This window comes from Ptychodera flava, chromosome 12 (genome assembly GCF_041260155.1).
Source record: "Ptychodera flava strain L36383 chromosome 12, AS_Pfla_20210202, whole genome shotgun sequence".
Taxonomy (NCBI): Eukaryota; Metazoa; Hemichordata; class Enteropneusta; family Ptychoderidae; genus Ptychodera; species Ptychodera flava.
Window position 1 is genome coordinate 43253915 of NC_091939.1, and position 11488 is coordinate 43265402.

At 36.2% G+C, this 11488-nt stretch overlaps 1 protein-coding gene and 1 long non-coding RNA gene across 3 annotated transcripts in view; one reads left to right on the plus strand and one right to left on the minus strand.

The window, feature by feature from the left end:
• The window catches only part of LOC139145952 (uncharacterized), a 28212-nt gene extending 24127 nt beyond the window's left edge, over positions 1–4085 (minus strand). Inside the window, exon 1 of one of the 2 annotated variants that reach the window (XR_011555066.1) lies at positions 4015–4085. This is a non-coding gene — a long non-coding RNA (uncharacterized lncRNA). Of the gene's footprint in view, positions 1–3858 lie in introns of both variants that reach the window. The other variant, XR_011555064.1, reaches the window with a different exon arrangement.
• Positions 4086–4413: 328 nt separating this feature from the next.
• LOC139145955 (MORN repeat-containing protein 3-like) lies at positions 4414–10118 on the plus strand. Its single transcript, XM_070717405.1, has 5 exons — positions 4414–4843; positions 6085–6239; positions 6948–7107; positions 7807–7991; positions 8734–10118. Exons 1-5 carry the CDS (start codon positions 4699–4701, stop codon positions 8800–8802), a joined length of 714 nt encoding a protein of 237 aa, XP_070573506.1. The 5' UTR covers positions 4414–4698; the 3' UTR covers positions 8803–10118.
• The last annotated feature ends 1370 nt before the right edge of the window (positions 10119–11488 follow it).

Genomic DNA, 11488 nt, shown 5'->3' on the forward strand with positions numbered 1-11488 from the left:
ATTTACTGCATTTGGTCATACTGATTTATCACTACTGAAGATTAAACACTATACTACACTAACCTTGTCGTGTATGGGGTTTGGTATTTGTTCAAATACGTCGATCGCGTTCCAAAAACATTTCTTGGAGACGCCATTACCAACTTCCGGTAATGGCGGCTCCCAGAACATGCTCAATGTTTATGGAATGCGATTGACATGTCTGTGCTAATACAAAACCCCATAAACGACAAGGTTAGTGTAGTATAGTGTTTAGTCTTCAGTAGTGATAAATCGGTACGACCAAATGCAGTAAATATGTGGGATTTTACATGAAAATGCCACTCGTCTGAAGCTAGCAGCCAAAACCTAGCAGCCAAAACTATGGTGTGGAAGCTAGCAGCCAAAATTGAAGCCACTTTCCTCCTATATTTTGAAGTCAAGTGGACATCATTCTAACATACAAGGTTCTTTATACATGTATCAACACAAACACATCATTTACTAATTAATTTCTTTGCATAAATTATCTCCATTCTAATTAGCACCTGGTATCCCAGCTAACCTATGGCTATACAGCACAATGCATTGTCTGCTGGAATGAAAGAAAGAGTGTGCACCCATTACACCTAGCACGTCTTACACATATACATCCATACTAACAAACTACACTTATCTCATTTCTTAATTAATTTCTTTGCATAAATTATCTCCATTCTAATTAGCATCTATATGCTAGCCTATGGCTATCAAGCACAACTCATTGTCTGCTGCAATGAAAGAAAGAGTGTGCATCCATTTCACCTAGCATGTCTTACACATATACATCCATACTAACAAACTACACTTATCTCATTTCTTAATTAATTTCTTTGCATAAATTATCTCTGCTTTAATTATCACCTATATGCTAGCCTATGGCCATACAGCAGAATATAGTGTGTGCCTGAATGAAAGAAAGAGTGTGCATCCATTTAACCTAGCATGTCTTACACATATACATCCATACTAAAAAATTACATTGTCTCATTTCTTAATTAATTTCTTTGCATAAATTATCTCAGCTTTAATTATCACCTATATGCTAGCCTATGGCGATAGACCAGAATGCATTGTCTCCTGGAGTCAAAGAAAGAGTGTGCATCCATTTAACCTAGCATGTCTTACACATATACATCCATACTAACAAACTACACTTGTCTCATTTCTTAATTAATTTCTTTGCATAAATTATCTTCAATTAATTAACATATATATGCCAACCTATGGCTATACAGCACAATGCATTGTCTGCTGGAATGAAAGAAAGAGTGTGCATCCATTACACCTAGCATGTCTTACACATATACATCCATACTAACAAACTACACTTGTCTCATTTCTTAATTAATTTCTTTGCATAAATTATCTCCATTCTAATTAGCATCTATATGCACAATGCAGGGTCTGCTGGAATGAAGAAAGAGTGTGCATCCATTACACCTAGCATGTCTTACTCATATACATCCATACTAACAAACTTCACTGCTCTCATTTCTTAATTAATTTCTTTGCATAAATTATCTCCAATTAATTAACATATATATGCCAACCTATGGCTATACAGCACAATGCATTGTCTGCTGGAATGAAAGAAAGAGTGTGCATCCATTACACCTAGCACATCTTACACATATACATCCATACTAACAAACTACACTTATTTCATTTCTTAATTAATTTGTTTGCATAAATTATCTCAGCTTTAATTATCACCTATATGCTAACCTATGGCCATGGAGCAGAATATAGTGTCTGCCTGAATAAAAGAAAGAGTGTGCATCCATTTCACCTAGCATGTCTTACTCATATACATCCATACTAACAAACTTCACTGCTCTCATTTCTTAATTAATTTCTTTGCATAAATTATCTCCAATTAATTAACATATATATGCCAACCTATGGCTATACAGCACAATGCATTGTCTGCTGGAATGAAAGAAAGAGTGTGCACCCATTACACCTAGCATGTCTTCCACTTATACATCCATACTAACAAACCACACTTCTCTCATTTCTTAATTAATTTCTTTGCATAAATTATCTCCAATTAATTAACATATATATGCTAACCTAATAATAATAATAATAAAAATGCTAACCTAAGGCCATAGAGCAGAATATAGTGTCTGCCTAAATGAAAGAAAGAGTGTGCACCCATTACACCTAGCATGTCTTACACATATACATCTATACTAACAAACTACACTTGTCTCATTTCTTAATTTATTTTTTTTGCATAAATTATCTCAGCTTTAATTATTACCTATATGCTAGCCTATGGCCATAGACCAGAATGCATTGTCTCCTGGAGTCAAAGAAAGAGTGTGCATCCATTTCACCTAGCATGTCTTACACATATATATCCATACTAACAAACTACACTTGTCTCATTTCTTAATTAATTTCTTTGCATAAATTATCTCACATTAATTAACATATATATGCCAACCTATGGCTATACAGCAGAATATAGTGTCTGCCTGAATGAAAAAAAGAGTGTGCATCCATTTCACCTAGCATGTCTTACTCATATACATCCATACTAACAAACTTCACTGCTCTCATTTCTTAATTAATTTCTTTGCATAAATTATCTCCAATTAATTAACATATATATGCTAACCTAAGGCCATAGAGCAGAATATAGTGTCTGCCTAAATGAAAGAAAGAGTGTGCACCCATTACACCTAGCATGTCTTACACATATACATCTATACTAACAAACTACACTTGTCTCATTTCTTAATTTATTTTTTTTCCATAAATTATCTCAGCTTTAATTATTACCTATATGCTAGCCTATGGCCATAGACCAGAATGCATTGTCTCCTGGAGTCAAAGAAAGAGTGTGCATCCATTTCACCTAGCATGTCTTACACATATATATCCATACTAACAAACTACACTTGTCTCATTTCTTAATTAATTTCTTTGCATAAATTATCTCACATTAATTAACATATATATGCCAACCTATGGCTATACAGCAGAATATAGTGTCTGCCTGAATGAAAAAAAGAGTGTGCATCCATTTCACCTAGCATGTCTTACTCATATACATCCATACTAACAAACTTAACTACTCTCATTTCTTAATTAACTTCTTTGCATAAATTATCTCGCATTAATTAACATATATATGCCAACCTACGGCTATACAGCACAATGCTTTGTCTGCTGGAATGAAAGAAAGAGTGTGCATCCATTGCACCTAGCATGTCTTACACGTATACATCCATACTAACAAACTACACTTGTCTCATTTCTTAATGAATTTCTTTGCATAAATTAACTCCAATTAATTAACATATATATGCTAACCTATGACCCTACAGCAGAATAAAGTGTCTGTTTGAATGAAAGAAAGAGTGTGCATCCATTTCACCTAGCAGGTCTTACTCATACACATCCATAGTAACAAACTGCATTTGTCTCATTTCTTAATTAATTTCTTTGCATAAATTATGTCTCGTTTAATTATCAGCTATGTGCTGGCCTATGGCCATAAACAAGAATAGTGTCTGCCTGAATGAAAGAAAGAGTGTGCATCCATTTCAACTAGCATGTCTTACTCATATACATCCATACTAACAAGCTACACTTGTCACATTTCTTACAGAATGTAGTGTCTGCTGGAATGAAGAAAGAGTGTGCACACATTACATCTAGCATGTCTTACACATATACATCCATACTAACAAACTACACTTGTCTCATTTCTTAATTAATTTTTTTGCATAAATTATTTCCAATTAATGAACATATATATACTAGCCCATCTTTTGCAGCTACGTAGAACTACACGTTTGCAGCTAATCATCCTGATGTACACACTTTGACCATAGTCTATGTTTTGACATAAACTGCTCATGGTGAGTGAATATCGCCTTCACAGCTCTTCAAACTGGATGGGACAGCAGTGTTTTCGGTTAACATCAGTCACGATAGTGACAGAAATCATGGTTTCTTGATCTGAACCAACATACTCACCGGTACATTGAGTTACAGTGTTCAAAGCTTCAAAGTGCGTCCCAAAAAAGCTGGCCGTTTGTTAATAAAATATTTCCTCGAAAATACCCACCTGGCCAATTGGTTTTAAAACTTTTCCTCCTAAAACAGCACCATTTTTTCGATTATGATGATTAGAGAAGAAATATTTTTACCATTAAAATTAAATTCTTGAAATATTTGAAAATAATATACTATTGTATATGTATATGAAGTTCTTTACAAGCGAAAATTGTATATTGAAAATTACGAATGTTGGTCTTAAAATATAGATTTTTGTCCGTGACTTCATTAAACGGATTTAAAGTGAAAAAGTTAAAGGGTCTATTTGAATGCATTGTGGGAACTGTTGCCATGGTATGCGCAAACATCATGCGCAATGCGTGAAAACAATGACATGGGGAGAGGTGAATCAAATCGTTGCCGGTTGAGTTGTGTTTACAACTAAAGTGCCTACGAAACTTAACATTTTCTGTAGATTTTTAGTCTATGTGTCGTTGGCATTGCATTCAAGCTTTGCTCTCATTATTGGACCGCCAGACAACTGGATTTAGGTCACGAAGCTGCCGAATCCCTTCGGGACTGAACTTGAGTGAGCCGGCCCGTGTGCTCACACGAACAGGGACTTAAATTTGAGTAATTTGTAAAGACTCTAACTGTATCAAAATGCCACATTTAAAACCAGAAAAGAAGGTGCAGCCTCTTTGGAAAGAGTGGGACTACAAGGCACAGAAGAAAGGTTTACACAAGACCGTATTTTCTGTGAACGGTGATGAATACATCGGGGAGTGGTTAGACAACAAAAAACATGGTAAGTTTCCATGGAGTCTCTCTCAATGTAGGGAGCAGCTTTCACACTGAGAGAACGCAATCTTCAACATTATTGCTTTGCACATGGTGCATCCTCTTTGAATCTTCATGACAGCAACGCTCTCCGGGTAAAGCCCAAAGTTTAATAACATATTCTCGATTCGAAGAGAGGAGCACGAAGTTATATCAAGACACAGGACAGATACATGATTATAGCACAGTCCCTCTGTACCAGGTGCAGAGACTGGTTTATCATTTCATAAACCCTGGCCAAACTAATATAGCTTGGCTGCCACTTGGTGTTCAGCACAGCTGAAATTCTTGACACTGCTCTTGTACACATGTATTATTGTATATGTTCCATTTCTAGCTCCATGGATACTGTGAGACCCGAGTGCACGAGTCGTATACTTTCAGTGCCACATAATAGTGTAGCCCTGTGTACCGTGCTGTGTGTTTCCGGCATTATATGCCCCCCCCCTAGCCCTTCTGTCATGGGCAAATTCCCCGGACGTGGTCCCGATCTGGACCGCCTATGAAAAACTACCTTTTCTAACAATTTTCGGCCAAAATCAACTCAATTCCGCTCTATGCCTACCCAAATAACTCAATCGCTCACAGACTGCAAAAAAATTGCTCTTGTGACGTCCCATACCGTTGGTTTACTAGCAATATACAGTCAAGAGTCCAGTGGCCACTGGACCCTTGACTGTGAATCACTGGTAAACTAACGGTGTGGGACGTCACAAGAGCAAATTTTTTTGCAGTCTGTTAGCAATTGAGTCATTCCGGTCGGCACATTATGAGCAGAATGGAGTTGATTTCGGCCGAAAATGGTTAGAATAAGTAGTTTTTCGTGTGTGGTCCAAATCGGGACGGCATCTGCCGGATTTTCCCATGAGAGTCAGTAGGGCTGTGGTGGGAGGCCATATAACGCCTGTTGCCAGGAACACACAGCACGGTATGCAAGGCTACATCATAGTGCAACTGATGACATGGTTCACTGGTGAGACTCAACCATTAGAATACCATCAGCAGTCTTGCTATTAGGCAGCACATGTCATAAGGCTGTTTTCACAAATATTTTTGAGGGGGGTCTAATTTCACACCCCATTCTGCAGGGTCAGAAAAATTGATTTAAAGACCCAATGATCCATTCGCAGTGTTTTATAGCATGACTTGCATATTTTTCCAAGACAAGAATTTGTTGCAAATTTATTGTATTAAATATATTTCCAATAGGCAAGGGTACAAACAAATGGAAGAAAAGTGGTGCAATCTATGATGGTGACTGGAAACATGGCAAACGTAATGGCTTTGGTACACTCAGTGTACCTGCAGAGGGTGGTAGTTTCAAGAAGCAATATTCAGGAGGTTGGAAGAATGACAAAAGACATGTAAGTTGTGGGATTAAAATGATAAAACATTTATTGTTTGTTGGTTCACTTTAAAAGGATTACCCATTTTGAAATGTAGTTTTAGGCAGTGCATTACTCAAATCTAAAGTTTCACTCGTAAACTTTTACGCAAACTTTCCTCAAGAAAACTTTAAACTTTATTTTCATAATCAAGACAAAAAACTAGCCATCATCATGCAGTTTGGTATCAGATAAAGAATACTAAAATTGCTTGGTATTTGAAATTCAAAATTTTATTCAAACCAGTATCACTGTGAAAATTTTAGTATCAGAGAAACAAAATACCTAAAATTTGCTGGTATCTGAAAATCAAAATGGCTTTTATTCCTCGTGTTAACTCTTTTGGGAAAAGTGATATAAGTAAGAAATAATTTGATTTTTACACAAAATATGAGATTGTACAAACTTCATTAGCTCCACCGGCTTCAAAACAAATCCACACAAGCGACAGACTTGCAAAGCATTGTTTAACCCTTTCACCACCATGGTATGGCCCAAACCCGTTGTTATCAATTGTGAGTGTGGACCTGTTTACAGGGAATTGGGGTGACCAGGTTAAATTTGCAATTCCTGTCCCTGAGGTGCATTTTACCATATTATAGCTGAACACCTGTATAGGAACATTCAAAGGTACTCACCTCACCCGTAACCACATTGTACTGATAACATTACTGATTTCATCTGCAGGGATACGGAACACATTTTTACAATGAATTAGAATACTATGAGGGTGAATTTTATGCTGATAAGAGAAGTGGCTGGGGTCGCATGTACTATGCAGATGATAGTATCTATGAAGGTGAATGGTATGATGACCAGAGAAATGGACAAGGAATGCTTAGACTTGGTATGTTTATGATACAGTCTTACAGAAAAAGATTATTTTGTGGCCTTAAAATGAAATAACAGAAAATATCATATTCAGACTGATATTAGCATCATATTTAGTGTTGTTAGACTCGAGGAGAATTGACCAATCGACCAATATATTACCACTTAATCTCTTAGTATGAAAAGTGGTAAAATCTAAGTACCATTTAACTACCTACATTGCACAGTGAAATGAATTGAAAGGTTGGTCATGGTACACATATGTCTGCTTTGCCTGGGTGAAGTTTACAACCTGCATGACAATAGTGCAAATGATGCAGGCTGAAAAGAATTTGTGCCGCTATTATCTGACACTATCTCATGAGGACAAGCCTTTTGAGAGCTGTTGTGAAGCTGTCGCTGTCAAGTTACTGTATCACAAAATCAGCTCATCAGCAATGAGTTAATCCATTACAGAGTCTGGCACGAACAAAGTGAGAGCAAAATTTTCCATCCAGAAGCAGTGTCTGTTGCATTGTTTGTGTCTGGTGTGAATGACCAAATACTCAAGTCTTCACATTTACTGCAAGGTCTTGTTGAAAATGAAGATTGTCACTTCTGATTACCAGTAGATAAGTTCCTGTTTCCTATGGAACGATAGAAAGTACATGTAAGTGCAATGAAATGAACAGACTCTTGTAAATTTCTGAAATGGTCATCTTCACTTACACTACAGCAAATGAAAACAGATATGAAGGCTCATGGCGAGATGACAAGAAGAACGGACCAGGCAAATTTTACCACCTAGACAAAGGACAAATGTTTGAAGGTGTATGGGTGGATGATATTCCAAAATGTGGCACAATGGAAGACTTTGGTAGACAAGGGGCACCTGACCCAACAGTGTATCCCATCCCATCGGTAAGGATACAGTTTTTATCTCCCCTGTGTTTACAGTCAGTTAATCTGTATTGAATACACCATGTTGGTACTGTAATTACCCAGTGATATCATCAAGTGTTCAGCTACAATGGGTGAGCAATTACCTCATTCAAAGTTTGCTATGTTGAAGAGACACAAAGTTTTAATCTCGTGCTAATAAATCATGTTAAACTATCGGTGTTTGGTAATAGAATGAATTGAGAGGATTAAGACAGGGGTGAAAGTGATTTTTTGACTGAAAATAGAAATGTTCAGCAGAATGCACAAAGTGTAAAATTGTACACACAGTTTTTTTCTTATTCGATATTTTTCCCTTTTTATCATGTGATTAATTTATCTTGGTATGTGGTTCAAAATTGATCCAAAGAATCATTATCAGACATGATGGTCCCATCTTCACAAATTGCCAATAAGGTATTTCCCTAGCAATGCACCTGAACTGGCCCGGTAATTACAGTGCCACAAGTTTGGTACATGTATGTGGATGGAATAGAAATGTACCAAGTCAAATAATTACAGTACTTACACATGTACATGTAGTACTGTTCCTTTCCAGTAAGTTTCAGCAATGAATTCCAATGTGGGCATTCTCATAGATATCACTACTGTAAAGCCTTTTAAAATGTGGTAGATAAACACTTCACTGTATGCCAAACATATCTTTCCATTATCATCAGCATGTCTTTATAGCCTGTAACAAGTTTTCCTTTTATTTTTGCAGTGTGAACTCCAAGATGCAAATGGTGTTCTTCAAGCAGCAGAGGACATGTTCCTTCAAGAACAGGAATAATCAAATTTGATTCTGTGGACTTGAATGAAGACTCCTAGATTGTGAGGGAACAATCTATCCACAGTCTGTTGGGGCAAATTTAACATACATGTACTGTGAATGACATCATAACATTTGTCTGGTTTGCTCCCAAAAAACAAACATGCCCACTTTCCAACCAGTTGTGCTTTTGCCATGTTGAAAACTCTAGCATTGAAATACAACAGTGGACTGAGACTGATGATTAATATAGAAAAGAAATACCATTTTTTAAAACCATTATCACGTGTATATATATTGCTTTTATTGACATTTGTCATGTGAATTAAATAGTTTACTGAAACGTGTTGTTCATGTGTATGTTTCCCCCTTCAAATTATGATCATTCATGATAAACTGCGGGTACATAGTATTCACAGTACTGTACATTACCCATAATTCATTTGTACCCTTGGACATTCCCCAGTCTACTGGGTCTCCCATGTGTAGACAAATTCATAGACTAGTTGTAAACATTCTGAAAACATACTTTCAAGCTCACCATTCTTTTCAATTCTCATTTCAAATGATTTGGAAAATAATGCATGATTGAGAAAGGTGATAGCATTTTTGTAAAATTTTCCAATGATTGTGTGTTCAGCCATACAGAATAATGTGATGGAAAGTAGGGAGACTAGTTGCACCTGTTTTATGAACAAAAGGATATTGCTTTTTTTCCAATGGAAATGACAAAAGAAATATGCATTCTAAGTTTTCTCAGACAATGAACCCTTCAGTTCGTCATAACTTGCTGCCTAAAAAGTATGGCAAGTACTAGAATGTGACTTTTATGGTTGTTTAAAGGTTATTTGGAAACTTTCACTGAAATACCTAAACATACTTTTTTTATTATTATTTAACAATTATTCTGATGCTGCACATTATTGCTTGCATACAGAACTGAAAAAGTTATAAGAAAAGTAACCTTCAAGGATACAAATCAAAGAGAATTGTGGGTAATTTATTGTACAGTACCGGTAGTGTTGTTACCATTGCAGCTTTCACCAAGCCATGTGTTTCACATGAAACAAACTTGAAAGTTGGATATTTCAGTAAGGCTTCTCATGCCCAATTATGGGTAGTTCTGTCAGAAGCAATATTCTTTGATCCTTGGGACTAAAATTTGCACATGTAAAGGAATAACCAGGTTACAAACAGCATAGCCATCATGATGTCAGGTCACACAAAAAAACTTCCTCAAAACTAATAGTTGCATTGTAAGAAACCCTTTATTTTTACATGTACATGTATGAAAATTGTTAATATCTTACTGTGAGTAAAATGTTCAATACACTCCATGCCTTTTCCCATAGATTTCTATAATGCCCCTCTACTTCAAAATGTCTGCAGTCTATAAATAATTTTTGGTGATGATACATCAAGCAATGCCAAGTCACTGAGGAATAAGTTGATAGCCTGTCAACAGACCATTGTGTGCATTGAGACAAGTCAAACTATGACTTGTATACAGGTACTTACAAACACAGAAAGGGCAAATGCATAAGCTTGCCTAATCATGAACTTTTCCATTGTTTTATGTCAGCTTGCCCTGAAACACCTAAAACCATGACCACACAAGTGACTGTTGACAGTCTAACAATTTTACAGAAATTTTCACCTTCATTGACAGCTTTCACCCTGACACTGCCTTTGCATTTATGAACTGATAGAAGCTGCCCTCTATGGCAAGAAATATAACTCTGTAAACAATGCACACCTACCAGTATGTGAACCAGTGAACAAATGCAGTTTTGTTTGTGACAATCTCTCCTACATTGAAAAATATGGAATTAGATTCTAACAAAAAGAATTTTGCAGTTCAGTCTCAAATACTCAGTGGATAAGGCTTCCTCTTTGACTCATTCAAAAATATGTAAAATGTCTATGTCAAATGATGTTATATTTATCAACATGTACCCATCACAGTGGTACATATGCTAAAGGACCACTTCTTGCTGACAAAGTATTATCACATGAAACATAAATGTGTTCAGTTACTGGGTTGGACCCACATTCTGGACATTGGAAATGAAATAGCTATGCATGCACTGCTATGTGTAATGGTTTAGACCATAAATGGCCAATATTTGTAGCATTTATATGAATCAAAACTGGTATGTTGTGCAAAAATAATAAAATAGTTGAACAAACATTTCACTTAATACATATTCAGCGAAAAGACCAAAAGTCAAACAAAACACCAAATTACATACATTAATAATGAGCATCAAAGAAAAGAGATCTCAGTACATGCTGTACTTTCAAACAAAACCATGTTCCGGAGTCAATCCCTTTTCTGTGAAACAGCATCTTTCACCTACAAGGTTGGACACGTGAACCTATCATTTCTTGAAAGGTTTACATCACAGATGTAACTGGAGCTTTTTAACATTGCTATATTCATGTATTTCTTCTGAATATAAAACATGCAAAGCACCATATTCATACTTCTGACAATTCATATCAAAACACAAAAATGCAACATACAGAGCTCTCTTCAGGTATTTCACAGTCACTGTTGAGGTATGCATTATCAGTGTGGATAGGCTGTAATTTTCTGTAAAGGTATTTCTGAGATACCAGACTAGCGCTGTCTCTCTATTGCCCTGAGACTCCACAATCAAAAGAAAAATACCATAAAAAATCGAGCTGATTGAAGGTTCATTAA

Excerpts from the sequence above, each read along its gene's own strand:
- LOC139145955 (XM_070717405.1), top strand. The coding sequence starts at position 4,699 with ATGCCACATTTAAAACCAGAAAAGAAGGTGCAGCCTCTTTGGAAAGAG. Across the intron at positions 6,240-6,947 it reads GGAAGAATGACAAAAGACAT|GGATACGGAACACATTTTTA; the intron begins GTAAGTTGTGGG and ends TTTCATCTGCAG. Across the intron at positions 7,108-7,806 it reads ACAAGGAATGCTTAGACTTG|CAAATGAAAACAGATATGAA; the intron begins GTATGTTTATGA and ends CTTACACTACAG.